We start from the raw sequence: 23,269 nt of genomic DNA, 5'->3' as shown, positions 1-23,269 counted from the left end.
ACTCATTTAGCATTCACTTTAATTTGACAGTAGAGCATTAGATGGATTCACTTTAATTTGACAGTATAGCATTAGATGGATTCACTCAGTATAAAGATGGATTCACTTTAATCTGTCAGTAGAGAATTTTTCCCTCAAAGGGAAATTATTTTTTCCCTCATCTAGCATTCACTTTAATCTGACAGTAGAGAATTAGATGGATTCACTCAGTAGAAATATGGATTCACTTTAATCTGTCAGTAGAGAATTTTTCCCTCAAAGGGAAATTATTTTTTCCCTCATCTAGCATTCACTTTAATCTGACAGTAGAGAATTAGATGGATTCACTCAGTAGAAATATGGATTCACTTTAATCTGTCAGTAGAGAATTTTTCCCTCAAAGGGAAATTTTTTTTTCCCTTTTTCCCTCCCCCTCGTCCTCACTGGGAGAGGGGAGAGGGAGAGGGAGAGGAGAGGGAGAAGGAGAGGAGAGGGAGAGGGAGAGGGAGAGGGAGAGGGAGAGGGAGAGGGAGAGGGAGAAGGAGAGGGAGAAGGAGAGTGAGAGGGGGAGGAGAGGGGGGCGCAGAGGGGGAGGGGGGAGGGGGAGGGGGATTTGCGCAAAAATTTTTCCTTATTTCTCGGGGATTGCGCAAAAAAACTGGTCTGAACTATCTATATCAGTCTACTACTCTGGTTTGTGCATTTATCAGCTGTTCAAGACCAAAACTAGCCATAAGTGTTAGATATTCATAATTTTCACGAGTTACTTCCTTAACACATATATTCAGATCTCCACAAATAATTAAATTTTTATCGTTTATATTTTCCATGAATGTTTGTAATTCATTTGTGAAAGCAGTGACACTATAAGATTGTAATCTATATACAGCTAACAGAGCAAACTTAATCCTAGGAGTTAATTCTACACTAACATTTAACACATCAAATGTACTTGTATCTGCTTGAGTTAACTCACTTTTGAATTTATTGGTAATGAAAACAATTACTCCGCCTGCCCTGTGATTTTCATTACATTTATAGTAAGCATTATAACCATCCAATTTATAAAAATCAATTTCATGTTCCTTTATCCATACTTCTGAGAAAATAAAAATATGCGGACAAACATTCTCATCAAGAAACTCACTCATGAAAGATTGGAAGTTCTCTCGCATACTACGTATATTTTGATGAACAATAATCAGATTATCCATATTCACTTCACATAGATTTAGAAACGAATTAATATAATGATTATCCCCCATAATAGAAGTAGAAGAAATTTAAATAATAATATTAATAACTAAATTCTTTAACTTTTTCGCAAACATAATAAAGTTCAATAATTTTTCACATCTGAGAATAAGGCTACATGATAAAGACAAGAAAAGATCTAGTAATCCCAGGCTACCTCTATTTTTTTACTATATCTTCTAGACAGTTTATTGGAATGATAGGGCCAGTCGATTCCCTTCTCATCAATATCCTTCCATCCTGGACCCAAACAAAAGCATATTTCTTCTTTTTCTTTTCTTCTCGCGCAGCAATGAGAAGTTTTCTTCTACGAATCGTGAGACTATCGTTTATGTAAATTGGATTACTTACAGAGAGACCCATGGATGCCGTTGTCAAATTCCTCTTCTCCCTCCTTTTCTTCAACAGTAGTTGTTTCGAACGCCGACTGACGAATCTGAGGACTATTCCAGGGGGGCTTTCAACTCCTTGTCGCTTTCCGAGTCGGTGACACGCATCAATCATCGATTCATCGATGTTCATATCCAGAGCTGCTCCCAACCTGCTAACTACATCTTCCAAGATTTCATCTTTTTCCTGCGGTATCCTAAAAATTTCAACTGTGCTCCTCCATGAATACTGCTCGGCTTCATCAAGTTTGTCCTCCAGCTCTTTCACCTTTTTCTGTAAGATGTTATTTTCAACTTTCAAACCGGCTATTATGTCAAGACACTCCTGAATTTTCTTAGATTGCGCTTCTGAAGCTTTCACACAGTCGTCAATCTTCTCGTGGCATAGGTTAAGAGATTTTCCCAGGTCAAATTCAATTCTAGTTCTATGTTCCTTGGCCTCCTTCAACATAACTGCAATGTCGGACAGTGTAACAGCACTATCATCGACACTATCAGACGTATTTCGCGTTTTTGGTGGCATTATTAGAGAGTTTATTTGATGATATGTGACGAACAAAATTAAATAGAAAAGTGAATTTCTATTGGATAGATTGAATGCAAAGTTCTTGACTGGATACGAATCACAGCGAATATTCGTGAGAATCACAAGAGAATTTCTAGTAAATAAATTGAATGCGATTTTCAAAGTCACTGTTTCAACTTGATAGGAATCACAATACGAGGTAACTTCACTATGAAATGACTCTGCACTATCTAATCGCACTTGTAGATAAGGGAGCACCCGCCAGCACAACCGTTCCGTTTGACTTCCAATTCATAACAAGAAAAGCTGGATTAAAAATTATCCTTGAGCCTCCATAAAATATGTAATCAAATGGCGGGAAAAAAGGAAGAAAAATGTAATAGTTTTGATCATTCAGGGTTTTTGATAAAAAAAATTATAATTTAAAATTATAGGTCTGGAAAAAAAAAGATGTACAATGATGAATGAACTTTACCTTGAAAATTGTCCCTTGGCCTGATCCTCAAAAGGGTCAGTTACACCTCTCCCGACTTTAAATAAATAAATATATAAAAAAAAACTTCTGGCAGCTGATTGAATCAAAGCACCAGCTTTTCCTACAAGATTCAAATCCTGAAAACACAATTATGCAGGTTTAAACTGACCGAACTGTGACAGCCTATAATTGAATTCTCAATACAGAATCCTTTACATAATCAATGCCTTAACTGAACAACTACCTATACTTTACAAACGGTTCAAAGAATACGGGCCTCAAAAGAAAAATTCAAAATCTATTTATGTGAAAAAAACATGCAGCCTTGATTCACAGACTAAAAGTCGACTCACTCTTGTTTGTATAGCATGGAGCTAAAAATCATAATATTGCCTTCACGAAACTTAATAAAACACACATTTCATCTTTGTACATTGGAGATCTTTTCGCTTTATCAATTACATTTAATAATAAAATCCGCGACCAGATTTCCAACTCACAAAATAATATTCCAATAAAATTGAATGGGTTTTGATGCCATGTATGACATTTATCTATATAGGTACTCATAAACTTGCAGGGTTGATGAAAATTATGGAAACAGCTCAATATTTCTTCCACAAGGATAATTTTACTGTGGATTTTTAATGAGGATCCTATTCGATTTAAAAAAATACTTTCCTGTCACTTCAAAATTTTGGTCCGCCACCTTGGATTCGCCATATTGAATACAACTTTATTCTTTGAATGAGAAGACCACCTTCTGATTTTTTTAATAATGTTTTTTTTTTTTAATTGTAATTTGACTGCAATCTAATACTTTGGTTAATGAACAGTTCAATTAAAGGGGTATTCACTCCTTCACAGTGAGCAATGCCCATGCGCTGTTTCTTTCAGAATCACTCTTACATTTAAATGGGATCTGTAGTCTTCTTCCTTTTCAGTCTTCTCACTGTATTAGAGTTGTCAATGAGGTGTAGAGCTTGGATGTTCTGATGATTATGTGGAGTCTCTTCATGGATTCTGGCAGTTTTTGTGATCATGACATCGACTTCTTCCATCTGCAGGTAACTGTGGAGATCCGAGTTTCTGACAAAGTATGGAGCATTGACAGCATTCCTCAAAACCTTGTTCTGGAATTTCTGGATGGTGTTGATGTTACTTTTTCTTGCACAGCCCCACAGCTGGATGCCATACAACCACACAGGTCGAAGAATTTGTCTATACAATAGTAATTTATTGTAGGTTGAAAGACTTGAAATTCTCCCCATTAACCAGTACATTCTCTAGTATTTGAAATCCAGTTCTTCTTTCTTTTTCTTGACGTGTGACTTCCATTATAGTTATGCATCTAGTGTCATTCCAAAGCTTCATTTGCAAACGGAACTTCTTTGTTGTTCAATCTTATTGGGATGTACAAATAATGCCTATTTGTGAAGACAACATGTGTGGACTTGCTTTCATTCAACTTAATCCGCCAGGTTCTAGTCCATTTCTCAATTTTCTTGATGGCTTCTTGCACTTTACTTGTAGCTTCCTCATTAGTTTCTCCAACTGCTAAGACAGCTGTGCCATCTGCAAAGGTTGCAATAGTGTCATTTTCTGGCACAGGAAGATCGCTGGTGTAGAGCAGGTACAGAGTAGGGCCCAATACACTTCCTTGAGGTACTCCAGCTTCAATTGGTGTTAGTCCTGAGTAGCTATCACCTTGTTTAACTCGGAAGAATCTGTCTGACAGGTGATATTTCAGCAATGAGGCATATTGCTGAGGTGAAACTTTTTGTAGTTTCTTAATTAGACCTACATGCCACACTTTATCAAATGCCTGAGCGACGTCTGAAAAGATAGCAGCACAATATTTTTTCTCTTCTAGAGTCTTCTCAATTACATGAGTAATTCTATGGACTTGCTGAACTGTTGAATGTTTTCCTCTAAATCCAAACTGATGATCAGGAATGAGTTGTCCACTCTCCATCACATGTTCCAATCTGGAGAGCAAAACTTGATCTTTGCCATTATGGGTAACAGAGATATGGGTCTATAAGATGATGCATCATGTGGTGGTTTACCTACCTTGGGGACCATGATGACTTCAGCCACCTTCCATGACAGTGGGACATACTTCATCCTCAAAGCTGCATTAATGAGAACTGTGAGTTTTTTCAAAGCTCTATCTGGGAGGTTTTTCAGAACTTCACCAGTAATGAGATCATATCCTGGAGCTTTCTTACAACTGGTTGTCTTGATGATACTTATCAGCTCATTTGTTGTTAAGGCTGGAATCTCTCTCATATCCTGTGATATTCCCATCTCATCATCTTCTACACCACCTTGGAATTGATGAGGTTGAAAGACACTTTCCAGGTATTCAGCAAAACGCTCAGCTTTCTGTTCGTTATTCCTTGCCCACTCACCATTAATTGTTTTGATTGTTGTTTCTTGAACTGAGGGTTTTTTCAAGTACTTTGTAGCTTTCCAGCGTGAATAATCGGAGTTCTTATCTGTAGCAAGGTTTCTGAGATATTCACTGATCATATCATTCTTATAGCTAGTAAGATATATAGATATATTCCTTCAGTCTCTTAGCTAGAAAATTCAAATGGGTTGTATCCACTGGTGCTCTTGTTTGCTGCCACTTTTCCCTCGCTTCCCTCTTCTCATGGATAAGTTTCAATATGTGATGTGGATAATGTGAACCAGAAGACCTTTTTCTCTGTGTTGAATATGGAGTGCTGTCCCAGGCTGCTTCTTGGATGGCTCTTGTGAACTTTTCAACCTCAGAATCCAACTGATCACAGCTTGTAATTTCTAGCTCAAAATCTATTTTTACACACAATAATAATTCTTGGAATGCTGACAAGTCTGTTTGCCTATTTACTAGCCTCAAATTACATTCTTTCATTGCCATGGTTTCACCCACATTGAGGATCAAAGCAGTATGATCAGAGCTCAGGTCTTCACAATCTTTTATTTCTATGTAGTTTAATGATAAATTCCTGATTACAAAGAAATCTATCAAATCTGGTAATCTATTTCTATCAGTTGGCCAATATGTGGGTCTATTCGATGACATTACTGAGCATTGCCTATCATTTATAGCTTGAAATAGCTGTCTTCCTTTTTGACAGTTCAATCTTGAGCCTCAACTTATATGTTTTGCATTGAAATCCCCACCTATGATGAATCTGTTTCCTAGGTGGTCGAATGAATTCTTGTAAACTTCATTGGTTATATTGTGTCTTGGAGGACTGTAAATGGCTGCTACAATAAATTGAAATCTTCTAATTCCCCAGGTGACTGTTGTCACTTGCATTTCTTCTGCTTGAATAGGTGAGTTTTTGTAATGCTTCAGACCCTCTCTGATTATTATTGCACTTCCACCTCTAGCTTTATTTTGGGGATGAGAAGTATGATATAACTTGTAGCCTCTGAATCTCAGGTATGACTGGGTTGTGAAGTGAGTCTCAGAGATTAAACATATATCTATTTTCTTCATTTGAAGTACTGCTATTAATTCTGCTTGTCTCTGTTGAAGGCCATTGGCATTCCATGTCATTATTCTCAATTGCTGGTTCATTTCTTCTTAGAGATTGAATGACTTTGGTTTATTTCTATTTCACTTAGTCTTTGCTCAAATACAGTCAACATCGACTCCTGTTTTATAAGCTTCTCCAAGATGATGTTCAGGATACCACTCATACTTTCTTGTTGTGTTTCCTTCTTCTTTGAAGACACGGCTTCAGAGTAGCTCTTGTTCGGATTTGTGATGGAGGAGGTGTTGCTCTTGAATGCTCCTTTTGCAGTCTGGTGGTTCAATACCTTCTGCTCCTCCTTTTCAGGCTTTTTGTTGGGTTTCTTTTCTTCAACAGTCTTCTGAACATTAGTTTTTCGTTGTCGTTGGTTTTTTTATTTTCTGTAGTTCTACAACTACACTACATCCTTTGTAGTTTGATAGATGCTTTCCTCCACAGTGGACACATTTTGGCTCCGACTCCTTCAGTTTTGTGCAGCTGATTGTGCTGTGCTCCCCAGCACACTTCACACATCTTGGCTCTCTGCTACAATATTTCTGTGTGTGCCCAAAACCTTGACATTTTTACATTGAGGCACTAATCTAGATGAAACCAATGAATCAATCTCCACTTTGCATCCCATTATATGTTTCATTCCACATACTTTTTTTACATCTTCTTCAGTGCTAAATGATAGAATAAACATGTCAAGGTGCTCCTTGGTCTTCCATTTTAATTTATTTACAGCATTCATTATCTTGAAACCTCTATTTTTGAGGTCAACAACTATGCTTTCTGGTTGGCATGTGCTTTGCAGTTTCTTGTCCATCACTCTTATTGGTCTCGTTTGTTTGTTCTCATACAAGTACCATGAGTATTTTGCTTCATTCAACCATTTTGTTGCTTCTCTGAAATATTTTTCTTACTGAAAATTTATTTTCAATTACTTTGAAATTGAAAGTTTCTTTACTGGAAAACTTTGTTATCTCCTCATACACTTTTTGAAAAGATTTCATGTTGTCCACTATCACTGGTGGAAGGAGTGGAATCTTTTTGCTCTTAGCTGGCAACTTTTCTGCAACCAATGATCCATGTTGTGCAACATCTGACTGCTTTTGAATGTCATGACGGGATGAATCAATCAGAGGGGAATTCAAGAGCTTCCTCTTCTTTGATGATCGCTTATTGCGAGCTCTAACCCACTCAGTTTCTTCTGCTAGAGTGTCGTCATCGGTTCCATATATAACCTGGTTTGATGAAGATGATTTTTCTCGATTATCCGTAGCTTTGTGTGACGTACTACCTCCTGAGCACAAAGCTTCAAGATTTTCAATTCTCTCGATTAACTGTTGTTTTTCTTCCTCAGATTTCTTCCACTTCAGCTCAGTCTACTTCCAAGCGATATATAGGATCTGCTCTGTTGCTTATTTGAGTTTATTAATTCTAATGTACTTTATCTGGTGAACAATCGACAGCAATTGATGAACAATCAGCAGCATTAGATGATTCCTCCATTTTCGTAGGCACAGTTTCTACTTCTTCTTCTTCTTCTTCAAACTCTGGCACCAAGAATTTGGGTAGACGGATTAGTTGTTTATCCGACATTATTTGCGTTTATCGAAACATATTGTCCGAAACACTCGAATAGCACTCGCGCACGCGTGCGAACGCGGTTCACAAAAACGGCCTCGTTGAAAACACAATCGACCAATTTCTGCTTCGCTTGCATAGATATCCAAAAAAATTATCCGTCGCGAATTTGTTCAAATTAAATAGTATTCAACCAAACAAACTGCTGACTTTACTTTTCTACACTACACAACCTATCGCTACGAGCTCTCGCACAATACTGATAATGATTTTGATATGTAATTTCAAGAGAAAATTAATTGCGAGAACTGCACATTGATATCTCGAACCGTTTCAAAATTATTCACATTCAAAGATAAATCATACAAAAATGGAATAATCGAGTAAATGATACATTGAAAATCTAAAAAGAATCTATACTATCAAATTTTACTTCTTTAATTTTACTTCAAATCACATATTTAACTCTTTGAACTAAAAAGTAGAATGATTCATTTTTATAAATTTGGTAAGTAAATCAGATTCGATATTTAATATAGATAGGCCTACTAGATAGAGAGCACACAAAAAAAACTTCTCTAGTACTGTACTTTCAAATGCAATAACATATCTGAATATACAATTCGAAAATTTTAGATGTGCAAAACTCCAAAATATAATGATTTTTTTTTAATAAATGACAGATTTATACATTCAATAAGATCAAATAGTATTTTCAATAATTCACAAAATATAAAAAAACAAACATGGGCTAAATTAATAACATTTCCAAAATCGCCGAGCTCTCTAATTGGCAAAAAATTGTCAAGGAAATCTATTAATTGTTGGTGATCTGCTACTGGGAAAATACTCACATACTTTTAGAATTGAGAATTATATTAGAAGATTGAGTTAATTCTGACAATTTATTAGATTAGAGATTTTCAAAAATGATATTTAAAATTTCTACTTTGATCATTTTATTTGATTGTATATTATTTGGAAAAATTGATTGTGATTGAGAACCTCATGATTTACATTTCACATTTAGACATTCTTTACAGAAGGAAAAATTAATGTTCCGATAATTAATCTGAATTTGATTTAATTTCAATCTGAATAATAATGAATTTCATTTTAATTAATAATCAAGAATTTCTTATTGTTTCACTTATTATTTCAATGGTAAATGGCGAATGGATTTTTCTGTTTAGGAGTGATACAGAGTCGGCTGATCATTCTACCAGTGTTCCGAGCAAAAAACTCAGCTTCCCTATGGTATTCAAGAAGAGGAATGACAAACTACCTACTTGTGCAGCAGGAAATAAGGTACCTTTTCGAAAACATTCAAGTTATCATATGAATTGAGTTACTTAAAATATTTATCACTAGTAAGTTTCTTTGTTCATAAAATCACAGTCTATCAAATTCAAATAGGGCATAAAGGGATACTGCTCGTATTATATCATAGATAAGTAATTCCACTTATTTACACGTTAGAGATTCTATACATCATTCTTATTCATTGTTACACATTATTTATTTATTTATTTATTTATTTACATTACAATATGAGGGCACCAGGAAGAATTACTTCCCATAATAACCCTCGTGACACAACCAAAAATTACAATTCTAATATATGAATAGTATAATATAATATAGTATAGGCCTAATCCAATATAGATAATTCACTAGAAGAAAGATAGAAACTACAATAATTTTTTAAACTGAAATTGAAGACGAAAAAGAGGAACATGATGATGATAAGTATAAAATTAGTAAGAAAAAAAACAATTGAAGATGAGAACGAGGGTATGATGATGATGATAATGACAATGATCATCATGATGACGACGACTATGTTGATGAGTGTAAATTAAAAAGAAAAATTAGAACAAGAAAAAAAAGAACAGAAAGAACAAGATCATGTCAATATACCAATGGACAGAGAGCAAGACAAGAAAAGCTAAAAATAAACTACTACTATTGTCCAAGAACCAGTAGGCATACTACCAACGAGCAATTGACTCCAGCATCAATCTCCTTACTTCCAAGTCTGTCTCACCTAAGTGTAACCCTCTACTCAGCCCATTCATCAGTCTGTGCACTCTAGTTAGAGGCGGGAAATAGTTATTTACAGTCCTGCTTCCAGGCAATGAAAACATGTCAGAATTCCTAGCATTGAAGGAGGGCACATGAAAGTTAAGCATTGACAGCAGCAGAGGAGAATGCACCACTCCATCAAGCAGCGACCAAATGAAAAGCACTGAAGAAGCTCTATCTGTGCGCAAACTTAAGGAATCCATCGAAAACATACCTCTCAGTCTGCCAGAAGGAAAACCTTTACTAGGAATTATTCTATTCACTATGCATATTGTTATATTTCAACATATACTGTGATATTTAAGACAATATTCAATGGCCTCTCTGTAATGAAGTTTCCTTTAATGTCATAAACAAATGTAGGATCGATTGATTTTGACTATGCCTACTCATATTCTTAATTGAAAGAATTTCAATTCCCTTCGATTCTAGTTTATTTTTCATTTTTGCCACGAGAGTGATTATATAGAAATCAAACCTATACATATATAACCAATAACCTGTATTTTGATGCAAACAATGTCTAAATTGGTACAATATATACTATGGTCACAGTGGTTTTCATTTAGCTACACGTTTTTAATAATTCTATGCATGTGATATCTTGTGATTGGAAGAATTTGGAAGTTACTTCATCTTTTTCGACTCATATTGAAAGAATTTGGAAGTTACTCTATCTATTTCGACTCATATAATTACTAGATTCACAATACCGGTAATTAACTTAGAAGCCATGATTCATGTACCCAAATCTTATAATCAGAGCAGCTTATACCCAAAGTTAATGACAAGGAAAGAAGAAATATGAAGATGAAGAAATTTTAATAAGCATATTTTTTGTTTCGTTCAAAATTAGATATAACACTACCTATATTAGGCTAATGCTTTTTTCATCATTTTTTTTCTTATCTTCCAGGATTCCACGGCTATTGCTGTAATTGACGAAGAAGAAAAGGTGAATTTGAAAATCAACAAGCAATATACAATGCTCATTTTTTTATGTTCTATGATTATATTCAGTTTGAATCCTGACCTCATTACATCTCAAATTACAATTAGAATAATACCGTATTGTAATTTGAATCCAATTCCTAAATCTGGGTGAATCAAGTTTTCAAATATATTCTGTAAATCTCTCAATTTATCACTGCAGAAATAATCTTCTTATCAATTTTATCGGATTTACCTACATATTCAATCATTCTAAGAGCTTCATTACACACTCATATGTCTTATGAGATAAAGCATTTATTTGGAGAGCATTTAATAAAGCATTTATTTGGAGAGCATTGAATAAAGCATTAGAGCATATGGAAAGCGTGAAGCTTAATCAATAAATTTTAAAGTTCAAACTTCGCAGTGTCCAATCGGATAAATTTCTATAATTTCATCGATTTTTTGTCGGTAGCGTGGACTTCAATCCGGTGGACTTAAATACGAACCCATTAAGCGTGGACTCTCCTTCGAAGCAAAATTCAACCGTGGACTTTCCTTCGAACTACTTTCCTATTTGCATCCTATTATTTGTATGGAGCAAATAGATGGACTCTTGAGCAGTGATACTCATTACTCAAAGTTTGTGTTTTTATTTTATATTCTGTGAATTTGGAAGTTTGTATTTGGTTATTTGAAAGTTCTATTATCAAACTATATGAATTTGGAATTCTTTGTTTTATTTCAATTTCTAATTCCAAGATTAATGATTTGTTGTAGAAATTAGTATAGATATAACTAATAGATAATATTAATTTGGATGATTTGAGTCAAAATTAGAAATAGAAGACGTTTTGGTCAATAGCCTGTTTTTTCTATTTCAACTATTGTATTGTTTGTTCTATACAATGAATAAATACATAAATTACTTAGTAACTCAAGGTGGAATATCTTACAACCAATACATCATTTGCTAAAGTAATATTCTGTTACCAGGGGCATGTTTCATAAAAGTCACAACTTACTTATTCACTTGTAAATCATAGCGGACCGAGAAACTAGCCATACGCAGTAACCGCACCACAAGATGAACCCTTCCGATGTTGTTTCAAATGCCATCTCGTGGTGCGGCCTCTACAGCATAATAACGAACTTGTTACTTCTAGGAATATCATAATGCTTCTATGGTGATTAAGTTATTCGTTTTGAAGAACATATATTATGTGTTTTCATAGTGGAGTAATATTCCTTAATCATTTGTAACTAGATAATTCAATTTTACATGAAAAAGTCAGCTTATGAGAAAGCATAAGTTTTCTACCTTTTCGAGATTGTGAAAATTCTTCTCAGTTAATACTATGATAACCGGTTATTGAAAAATTAACCGAATAAAAAATAGCAGGTGACCATCACTGATAATACAAAAGAATCACATGTGACAGAAAGATACATTGACATTACACTATAAAAAGACAGCTGATTTTTTCTAAAAAAAAAAGAAAAAGTAATATAGTCCAGTCGAATGGTCGTTTTTCAGGAAACAGCCCCAAAAGAATTTTTCTCAACATTTCTATATGTATTTTGGGGCGCTGTAATTTAAAAAGCAGAATCTCCTCTTTCATGTGAGGTGAATGAATTTTGTAAAAATATAATCGTGAAGTAAGATACGTTTTTCAAAAAATCTAGAATTTTGCTATATTTTCCTCATTTTTACAGTCTCGACAGTTTTTCGATAATGAACAGTCATGCAAGATGGATTTAAGGCAATGTATTTTATAGAGCATGTAATTTTCTTTCATTTGAGACCAATCGCAAGTTTCTATCATGTATCTTACTCGTTTTAGAGACTCTTGAATAACAGTAAAATCGCAAAAAAATGAGATAATGGAAAAAAATATTTTTTTCAATTGACTGTAACTTTTGAACGGTATTGAAATCAGAAAAATAATTTATGGGAGCGAAAAGAGGAGAAAATTCTCTACAACCTTGACGTCTTCTTGGATTCTTCAACTAAAGTGTTTCACAAGATAAGCAGCTTTGAATATGCGAGAATGTGAAAATGATTAACATATCACATATTTCCCGCATATTCAAAGTTGCGTATCTTGTGGAGTACGAGGAGATCTGATTATTTTGTCAAAAGTTATAAGTGTTTAAAGCTTTGATCCTTGACGTATCCTTATGACGTACCCCACCCCCCACATCTGGGAAATACTGAAATTAAATATTTCTAACGGGTGATTCTCATAGAAAATAACGCTCTTGAAATGATTTCAGCCGAAATATGTATTTTTTTGTTGGGAAGGCCTTGAAAAGGTATTATAATGAAAAATCTGTATTTTGGCTATAGGACATGATTTTCAATTTTTGGGTGTATTCCCCCTCTCACACTACTTGATTTGAAAATTCCTAAGGAATCCTGGTCAGAATAAATTGTTCTTTCCCGTGTGATGTGTGGTTTTTTATCTTTACTAGAGAAATATACAAGTTGTATAGGGTAGAAGTGGTAGGTTTGCATAATTTTGAAAACCCCTTGAAAATACCCCTTTCTTGAAAATTCGTAGCTCTGGAACCAAAAATGGTACAATCTTGCGTGACCACTCAATTTATTTGAAATTTTATCATCTTTAATTTTGTTGGGAATGATTTTTCTCCAAGAACTCGAAGTTTTCAAGATTAAATGGAAAAATTGAAAAAAGTCCGAAATTTTAGGAGCTTTTGGGGGTTTTGGGGGTGAAACTGCCCTCTGGCGTTTCAGCAAAATTCAGATTCGAACTCAGCGCCCCAAAATACATATAGAACCAACGATAAAAATTCCTTTGGGGCTGTTTCCTGAAAAACTACCATTTGACTGGACTGTTTCAATTCACCAGTGAATGTGTGACTTGTGACTTTTATAAAACGGGTTCCAGCAGTAACCTATGTTTTGAGAGGTAGACCTGTTGAGAATAGGCTCTGACTGCAGTAGCAACATGGGGATCTGTTATACCTTGATTTTCACAATGATGCAATCATTTTACTGAATTATATATTATCTTGATTGATGAGTGAGTAGTGAGGTTTACTGTTAATGAGCAAGGAGAGTTGAGTGTACCACACCAGATTTTCTCATTGAATCATTGTTGTTGATGTTCTGTAGTCATATTGTTTGATTGCATTGGTACTATTGGAATAAGATTAGTAATTCGATTTTTACAGATTGACACCTGCTTGCAACGACCTGGATCCAATACGAATGATGCGGAGGGGGTTGTTTATGCGGAACTAGATCTCGCTCACAGGATGACATCTTCATCAACGGTTCCACTCACGGTTCGCCCTGATCATGACAAAACTGAATACGCCGAGATCATTCATCTTCCCAAGCCAAAATAAACATAATATCTCTTATCTCTCCTATCATTCAAGCCAAAATAGAAAATAATACATTATCTCTAATATCTATCTTTTTTCTTACGGTACTGTTTGTTCTAAGATTTTTTGGCTCAAATACTCTTATATTTTGAAGAATCTTCCATTAGGTAGGCTACCCACAAATTTCCTATTCAATGTTTTTCATATCTTCTATGAAAAAGAATGGGTGAATAATTTGAATTGTTGATCGAACATGTGTATAGAAACCATGTGTATGAATAAAATGTGAATCAATTCAGAAGGGCACATTTTTCAAATTATAGTACATATTTCCTGTGAATTTCAGTAACTTTGAATTCGATTTGAAACAAATTTATCCAATAAAGATAAAAATAATTTCAATTTTTTGTTAATTCTATACTCCTTCTAGAAAAACACTTGTTCCAATTAGTTAAACTTGGGCTGGCTACTAACGGTAGAATATGCATGCACATACACAGTCGACTTACATTATTGTGTCATCAGCAAGAGGATTCTAACATAAAATAAACGGCCTATAAAAATAAATAAACCACTGGAGAATGACAAATTATAATGTAGTGAAATAATTAAACCTCAAATAGAGCAGCGAAGAAAAAATAAACAAAAATTTGAGATACAAAAACCCAACCTCAAAAAATTTGCTCGAAACGTTTCGCTGTGATCACGGCTGTGTTGACACAACAATGTGAGTCACCTGTGTATGTGCATACACTTTATGCCAAGAACAAAATTGCTCTTAATACTGTGTTGAGTACATTAACATCATGAAACCAGTTACATATGTGTGTCAAGTCCAAAGCAAAATCTATTTTTGCTGTAGGAATTTCTTCATTTATTTATTTATTTATTTATCTATTCATGGAGACAACAGGTAAAAAAACAATTTTGCCTCCTCCACACTATACAATAATTTCCAACATAATACAATTTTCAATAAAAAGAAGATAGAAAATAATAAATTATAAAAATAGCTAATTATAAAATTATGAAAATGAAATAAGACGAAAAATAGAAGAAATATACAGTCGTATATAGAATAATAAAAATACATTAACTGAATTCAATAAGAAAAAATGCACACATACCTCAGTAAACTATAATCATTACTAGTATATAGACAAGAGGAAAAAAGTGTCTGTGTAATGTACTACCACTAGCCTTTATGAGGATAATTGAATAAAAGAAATGCAAGCGCAAATCACGAAATGATGGACAACATACTACAAGACTAAATCATATGAAATCCTTCGGAATTTGGAAGGGGAGAACCAGAAGATGTCCAAGTGCTCTGAATAAGTATTGAAAATTCTTTGAGCTCTACTTGAAGGAAAGTTATAATGGCTTACCGTTCTGGAGCGAAAAATATGAAATGAAAATCCAGAATGTCGAGCAATGGTATTTATATATATGTTAATTTTAGAAAGCAGGTAGGAAGAATCAATTTTATTATTCAACAGATTGTACAGAAAAACAAGTAATTTAACATCACGTCTTACTTTCAGTGATTTAATATTGAACATACTTTTGAGGGAGTTGGTTGGGTAATCAAAGGGACAGAAAACCCTGTGCTTTTTATAAAATATACATCTCAAAAATTTGTTTTGCAAGCGCTCTAGAAGGTGAATCTGTTCATTATGATAAGGATTCCATACTTCGCATGCATACTCCAATAGACTCCTCACAATTGATTTGTATAAGAGTAGCAGAGGTACCACATCAGTGGAGGGCGAGCATGTCCTCAAAATGAAACCCATCTGTTGATTGGCTCTGTTAGCTATGTAATCAATATGTGAAATGAAAGAAAGGCCTGGGCTGAATACTACTCCAAGGTCCTTGAACGACTCCACCTTTTGCAATGGAATACCATTTATAAAGTATACACCTGCATGAGTGGAGGACTGCCGAGTGAAACTCATGAATTTACATTCATTCACATTCATTTCTAGTCCATTTTCATCACACCATCTAGACAGACTATCAATATCCCTCTGCAAATCATAGCAATCTCTTTGATAATTGATTTCTTTATATAATTTTACATCATCTGCATACAGAAGGCATGAAGATTCACTGATGGTAGATGGTAGATCAATAATAAACAAATGAAATAGAAGTGGACCAATAAGGTTAGAGCCCTGAGGAACCCCTGATGTACACTCAAAGCATTCTGATTTAAAATTGTGAATCTTTACATACTGTATTCTTGCCTCCAGATTACTCTGTAGAAGATTAACCATTGTTACACAAAATCCTAACACTTTGAGTTTCCGTATCAGAAGTCTATGATTTATGGTGTCAAACGCTTTTGATAGATCTGTAGAGATAACATCTGTACGACCTCCATGATCCTAAATTTGTGAAACATCACTACTAAAAACTATAAGATTGGACACAGTTGAGCGACCAGGCAGAAATCCATGTTGCTCAGGTGCAATAATCCTCTGACACTGCTTATAAATAATCGAATGCAGGAGCTTCTCAAAAACTTTCAAAAACCAATTCAAAATGGATATTGGTCTGTAGTTTTTAATATCATTCCTATTCCCAGACTTGAGTAGATGAGATTTAAGAGTTTGGACTGACTTTTTTGCTCCAAAACCCCCTCCCCCCTCTCCCCCCTCGTCCATCCCGCCTCCCCTTCCCCCCGCCCGCAGAGTGGGGGGTGTTGGGGGGGTGTTCTAAAAATAGATTTCCCCTTCCCCTTGTCCAGTGGTGATGAGGGGGATGAAAAGAGAGAGATATATCTTTTTCTCTCTCCCTTTCTAAAAATATATTTCCCCTTCCCCTTGTCCAGTGGAGATGAGGGGGATGAAAAGAGAGAGATATATCTTTCTCTCTCTCTAACCCATGAAAAGAGAGAGATATATCTTTCTCTCTCTCTCTCTAACCCCTTCCCCTTGCCCAGTATAGATGAGAGGGATGAAGAAAGTGAGGGAAAAAATAATTTCCCTTTGAGGGGGAAAAAATTCCCTTGCTGACAGATTGAAGTGAATCCTTTTCTCTAATGCTATACTGACAGATTGAAGTGAATCCTTTTCTCTAATGCTATACTGTCAGATTAAAGTGAATCCTTCACTCTACATCTATACTGACAGATTGAAGTGAATCCTTCTCTCCACATCTATGCTGACAGATTAAAGTGAATCCCTCTCTCACATCTAATGCTATACTGTCATATTAAAGTGAATCCAGAGAGAGAGAGGTCAATGACTCTCTCTACATCTATTGCTTAATAATCTATTGCTATACTGTCAGATTAAAGTGAATCTCCACAATAATCTAAGTTCTATAATGGGTCATATTATGCTTGGTTTCCAACTGACAGTCAAGAGTTCAATCAAACTGTTTATGAATGTGTAAAAAATTAAGCTCTTTTGCTGTACAAACATCCCAGTCATTATTGTTTAAGTGATTTCTCCGACAATATGTAAGTATAATTGGAATGAGCTAGCATATCTAAAAATACTTACATATTCTCAGACCTATTTCACTCGGGCAAAATAATACTCAACGTCTATAGTTACCATGAAACTGTCTTAAGAAGATATGATTTCCGCTCACATTCAATTCCCATGAACGAGAATTAAAACTTCTGATGTTATCCTCATTCAAACCACTGAATATTCTTTTGGCAACTTAATAGTGTGTTTAAAGTCGCCTTCACTATCAACATCGATAATTTTAAGGTGAATTTCGCCATTATCGGCAAATGTTACCTTTGTTAGCACAAACCAATCATAAGGATGAAATTCAAAACCCAAATCGAGTAGTGGATTTGCTTCTGCAGAGAACTCGTTGAAACTTCTCCAATCGAAATAGTTAGACAACATGTTGTCAGTTCAACCGTTTAGACTAAAGTGATGTGTGCGCCTGCTCATGTGCGTGCTACACTCCCTTGTCTAGACAAATGACACATGCTCTACACTCCCTGTGAGGTCTCCTTCTACAGATAAGACAGATAACTCCTGCATCGAAAAACTGTTACATTCAATCATAGACACATGAAAAAATGTCTAGACTGATTTATCGTGTTGAAGCGACATGTGTTTAACCGTTAAAGTTCATTATACTTCAAATTTCTCTCTCACATAATATGTCAAGTGTTATCCTTTCACATAATTTCAGAGACCAAACCCTTTATACTCGCCGCCTTCATCTTGAAGCAGCATGTGTTTAACCGTTTAAATTTACTGTGCTTCAAATTTCACTCTCTCATAATATGTCAAGTATTATCCTTTTACAAGATTTTATGTTTTCGGGGTCAATACGACCCCTTTGTACTGTGCTAAACCCATTTTTTCTGTAATAATTTCGGCTACCTGATTTTCTGTAAGGTTATGTTGTTTGGCCTCTATCCAGTTCATATTAAAACTCACGCGTGCGTATCCGCTCACGATATCGTAGGCCACTCTGTGGTTGAATAAATTAAGACAATCTATGAATGGAGCCGAACATTGCATTCTCATAACAGAGCCCTCTTCCGAATTTTTAATTGCCTCAGCTATTTCATCACGAACGCTTTTCACAGCGACTTCCATCTCGTTTTTCTTAATAAAATCTCCTATATCATTTTTAGTTGCATACTTTCCTGCAATTTGATTAATCAGAATAGCAATAGCATCTTTTGTAATGAATTGTTCAATACAATCCATAATATTAGCTTTTATTGCACTTGCCATTTCAGATAATCGTTTTTCAAACTCTTTGTTAATGAAGAACTAGTCAATTCCTGAAAAGTAGATTCTAAATATTGCTTATCAATTGGCGATGGGTGTGTTTCATTTACTTTAGTAAAAATTTCTGTACTAAGCTGTTTTAATTTAGTATTGAGATAGTTCCTGTCCAGCACCTCCAAATTCTTAATTTTATCTGATATGGCTTTTAATTTCTCATCTAAATAAGCTTTATCAACTTTATCGTTGTTAATACTTTTCAACTGGGATGAAAAGCTGTCTGTTAAAGTTTTCACTTCTCCTAGAGCAGATTCTAAAGTTAGAGTTCTCTCTGCAATAACTTTATCAATATTGGCGCTAAAATTTTGTAATGAACTTAGAATATGTTCTCTTTCAATTATGCTCACCCCGATATTCTTGGTATTTTCCAAAACGAGTTTGGTTATTTGCGAATCTAAATAGAATTTCACAGCTTCACTGATTCCTTGTTGATTTATCGATTCGATTATTTTCTGTGTTATCGAGTCAATATCACACATAAGATTAGCAGCAGCACCACCACCGCCAGCACTAGGTGTATCAATCCGACCGAATTGATGCAGAGTCATCGTAACACTAAACAATTAGTTTTGCTTCTTTTAGCTCTTCAATTATAGAGGCGATCTCAACATCATGTCCAGTGTTGCCAGAAGCTTTTAAGGAATAGAGTAAATTTAATCTTTCCACTAATTCATCAAAATTATCAAAGTATTGATAAATTCTATCATGAGAATTTTTTTTTGCAAATTTCAATAAACCCAATCCCTTCTTTTTTCTAATTTTTTTACTGGGAAATAACTTCTGAATCATTTGCAATTTAATTCCCTGATTTTGTTTAACATAGCCTCTTCGATCTAAATGTATGCCTGTAAGTGTTGAGATTTTTTCATACTTATCCAGATCTCTCTGATTATAAAGATTCGAATTCGGTCTTGAACTAAATAATAACTCAAGTAGACCATGTGTTAAACGAAATCTTTCATTATAAATATCTATATGACCGATATCAAATATTACTTGCTGATTTCCAATATAATACATGTCATCTTTAGAATTGTATGAAATTCCATAACTAATTGAATTATTCAATTTTTCCGCATGTAACATTTTTAGATATTGTGACAGCACATCATCGTTTTTACTAGAACCAAGTAAACTGTTTTCAAATTCGAATTGCCTGTTGGACTCCCATAGCTTTTATCATAACTCGACTGCTCATCATCAATCTCCATGCTCTCTTCTTCTTCTTCTTCTTTCTCTCTTACCTCTTCCTTTTTTGGTTTTACACCATGATTAGAGTGAAAACTAGATTTGTTTTTTCCCAGTTCAATTATGGGCTCTATCAACGGTGAGAGCATTTTCCTATTGTATTCCTCTGATCATTTTTCAAAATTAACTAAGCTTCTATGCTTGTCGCTGATTACTTTTTTCAATTTCTTAATCTTTTCGATTAAACCAACGTTCTTTCTATTCAGTTTTCTGCTGCTGCCGCGTGTTTTAGACAACATGACTGTACAAAGAATTAATCTCTACTGAATGGTAAGAAATGTATTGAGCGAATCTCGGTACTTGCCACTATTAATTCCACACTCGGTCATAATAGTTACAAAATCATGAGGTTTACGATTCCAAACTTTATGACAAAGTTTAGCGAAATCTTTATAAGAAATATCTCCTCTGTGAATTAATTTCAGACTCAATAAATCTATCTTGAAGATTTTAATCATATTTGCATTGTCCCTAGTGAAATGTTTCTGTGTAGCTCCATAACTCTGAATTAAATATGCAGTGTCAATATTACAATGTCGTCCAATAGTAAAATATTCTCTTATTTGAGGTACATGATTAAGTTGTAAGTCATCAAATATAGCTAAAGAATATTCTGATATTTTGTTCGGATGAGGTATAGATTCAGAATTGTTGTTTATATGAAATTCAATATCTTTCATTTTTGAAAAGACTTTTCTCAAAAACAAGTACTTATCTTGATACTCGCTCTTAGTTTTAAATCTCAACCCATTCTTTGAAAAAATTAAATTAAATAGCAAATTGGTCTTGCCACAGCCTGAAGAGCCTATTATAAGGATCCTTGCATTATGAGGTAACAACTTACCATTTTTACACCATGTTGGCATTTCTTTCTGTCTTATAACTTTGTCGAAATTAACTATTGGGATATTACTCATGTTAGACACGTGTACAGCATGTGATCTGATAAGGAACAAATCATTTTTCGTAAGTTATCAGGGAGGAGGGTGTGCGCTAGACACCACATGGCTGTGTGTATAGCTTATCACATCGAGATGCAAGTGACAGGTGCTCGCTCTCCCCTTTCAATGCACTGATAGAAGTTTCTCACTTCAATATATCGTTCCCTCTCTCTCCCGCACCCTCTTTACTAGAATACATCTGTTGCTTGCCCTTATCTAAGCCTTAGCAAATTACGAAAATGAAACTGAGAAGCATTTTGATAAAGACGTATTATATTTACACCAAATCTTTGTCATATTTACACTGAATGGAATGTATTACAATGTGATATGAATGGAATGTATTACAATGTGATATAGATTATTTTTCATCTAATAGTTGACTTCTACTATTATAACTAGGCGTTGAAAATCCAATCCACTTAACAAGCAATCCTTTTTTGTCGCGCTTTAATATTTTTTCAATCAGATATACTTGTCTCTCCGATTCCTTTAATTCTGTTTTTTTAATTTCTTCTCCGTAAAACCTACCACTAATTACTTCTCCGTTTAGATCTCGCAAGCTATACGTTACAGGTTGAGAAGGAAATATAGAATGAACTAAAAAATACTCTGCACTCCAATTAATGTTATAAGATTTATCGAAAAGAACCCTTTTCTTTGAGATTCGTACAACATCTCCTAGCTTAAATTTCGGTTTTGAATTTTTCAATTTATATCGTCTATTGAATGCAGAATTCAAAGACATTAAAACATGATTACAATCTTTTTCCCTCACATCTTTAGGTTTCATTCCAATTGAAGTGTGCATTGTTGCATTATAATCACGAACCAAACTGTCTAGCTGTGATATCCAGTTTTTGGTTCCACGTTCAGTTAAATATCTATAAATTTTTGCTTTAATGGTTCTATTAAACCTTTCAAATATGGAGGCTTTCTTATCGCTAAAAACATGATAATGTTTAATACTGTATCTATCTGATAACGCTTTAACTTTTGAATTAAAGAATTCTGTTCCCTGATCTGATTGAAACAACTTAACTCCCTTATTTTTAGAAATAATTGGCTCAAGTGCATCAAATACAGATTGACTTGACTTGTCTTTTAATGGTACACAATATGCGAATTTTGAAAAACAATTAATAACAGCTAAGATATACCTATAACCTTTATTAAAACGTGATAAGCTGCTCATCTCAATGAGATCGGGTTGAAGCAAGTCTTTTTCACTTTTCAACTCATATTTGTGAGTGGGATAGTTAACGCGTGGTACACTATGAAGTTTTAATGCTATCTTAGATCTAATAATATTCATATTTACAACACGAAATCAAAATTAGTGGTGATGGATGCTCCTCGTAGGACATACTGAGCAATCAGTTCAGAGTGTTGTTGGCACTCTATAATGTCCAGAAGGTAAAGTGTCTACACCGTTCTCAGCAATATATCTCTTATCGTCATAATGACTCAAACAGATTTTTGCACATTCAATTTGATACATGGTGTGATCATAGGACCTCATCATATTAAATTTTTCAATGTGTTCACAACGTTCAATCAGTGATTTCTTATATAAGTTAAAATTAAGTTTTCTACATTTCACTCCAGTCTGTACACCCTTTGCTACACATTTATTTACAGGTTCTTCATTCTTGTTACATACTAAATAAGAGTAAACTTTGGATCGAAGCCCTACAAATTTATGGACAGGTTTTGAGGCAGTCTCATCCTTGAACTTTCCTACAACTTTATTTCTCTCCATGGAAAAGCATGGGTGGTAAGGAGGGTAATTACTAGTGTCGAAAAGGTTCAAATTTTCTTCAATCAACTGATACACGTCTTCGACTTTTACGTTTAAAAGAAAACTATCTGTATCGGTCATACAGAGTTCTACACGATCCCACGGTATAATTTTTTGTAATTTGCAATAGAAAAAATAGTACATATGGGATTTACTCAATTCCAGTACGGGAAACCCGGAATAGACAGGCTTGTTCATTTTTAGTTCCAACTTGCGAGAGAAAACCACGATCACGTTCGGACTAATTATTTGCCAGCGTTTGCATAACGGATTTGAAATGTACTTATCTAACCGTTTTTCATCCGTGATAATTTTAACATTGATTTGCTTGCGACTTGATTGTATCGTCTTGCCAAAGATAAGATTGCAACAGGACTTAAAGAAGGATATTTCAAATTTATTTTCCG

The 23,269-nt window shown here is 34.5% G+C and overlaps 1 protein-coding gene across 10 annotated transcripts in view; it reads left to right on the top strand.

Moving 5' to 3' along the window:
- LOC111057353 (fasciclin-3) overlaps positions 1–14,499 on the top strand; it is a 442,757-nt gene extending 428,258 nt beyond the window's left edge. For 8 of the 10 annotated variants that reach the window (XM_039443161.1, XM_039443163.1, XM_039443162.1 and 5 more), the window contains 3 exons: positions 8,919–9,033; positions 10,727–10,765; positions 13,942–14,499. In XM_039443161.1, coding sequence (XP_039299095.1) covers positions 8,919–9,033; positions 10,727–10,765; positions 13,942–14,118 — 331 coding nt within the window. In that variant the 3' untranslated portion in view covers positions 14,119–14,499. The remainder of the gene's footprint in view (positions 1–8,918; positions 9,034–10,726; positions 10,766–13,941) is intronic. The other 2 variants (XM_039443164.1, XM_039443155.1) reach the window with 1 other exon arrangement.
- The last annotated feature ends 8,770 nt before the right edge of the window (positions 14,500–23,269 follow it).

Source organism: Nilaparvata lugens, chromosome X (assembly GCF_014356525.2).
Source record: "Nilaparvata lugens isolate BPH chromosome X, ASM1435652v1, whole genome shotgun sequence".
NCBI classification, from domain to species: Eukaryota; Metazoa; Arthropoda; class Insecta; order Hemiptera; family Delphacidae; genus Nilaparvata; species Nilaparvata lugens.
This window is presented reverse-complemented; position numbering and strand designations above follow the sequence as displayed.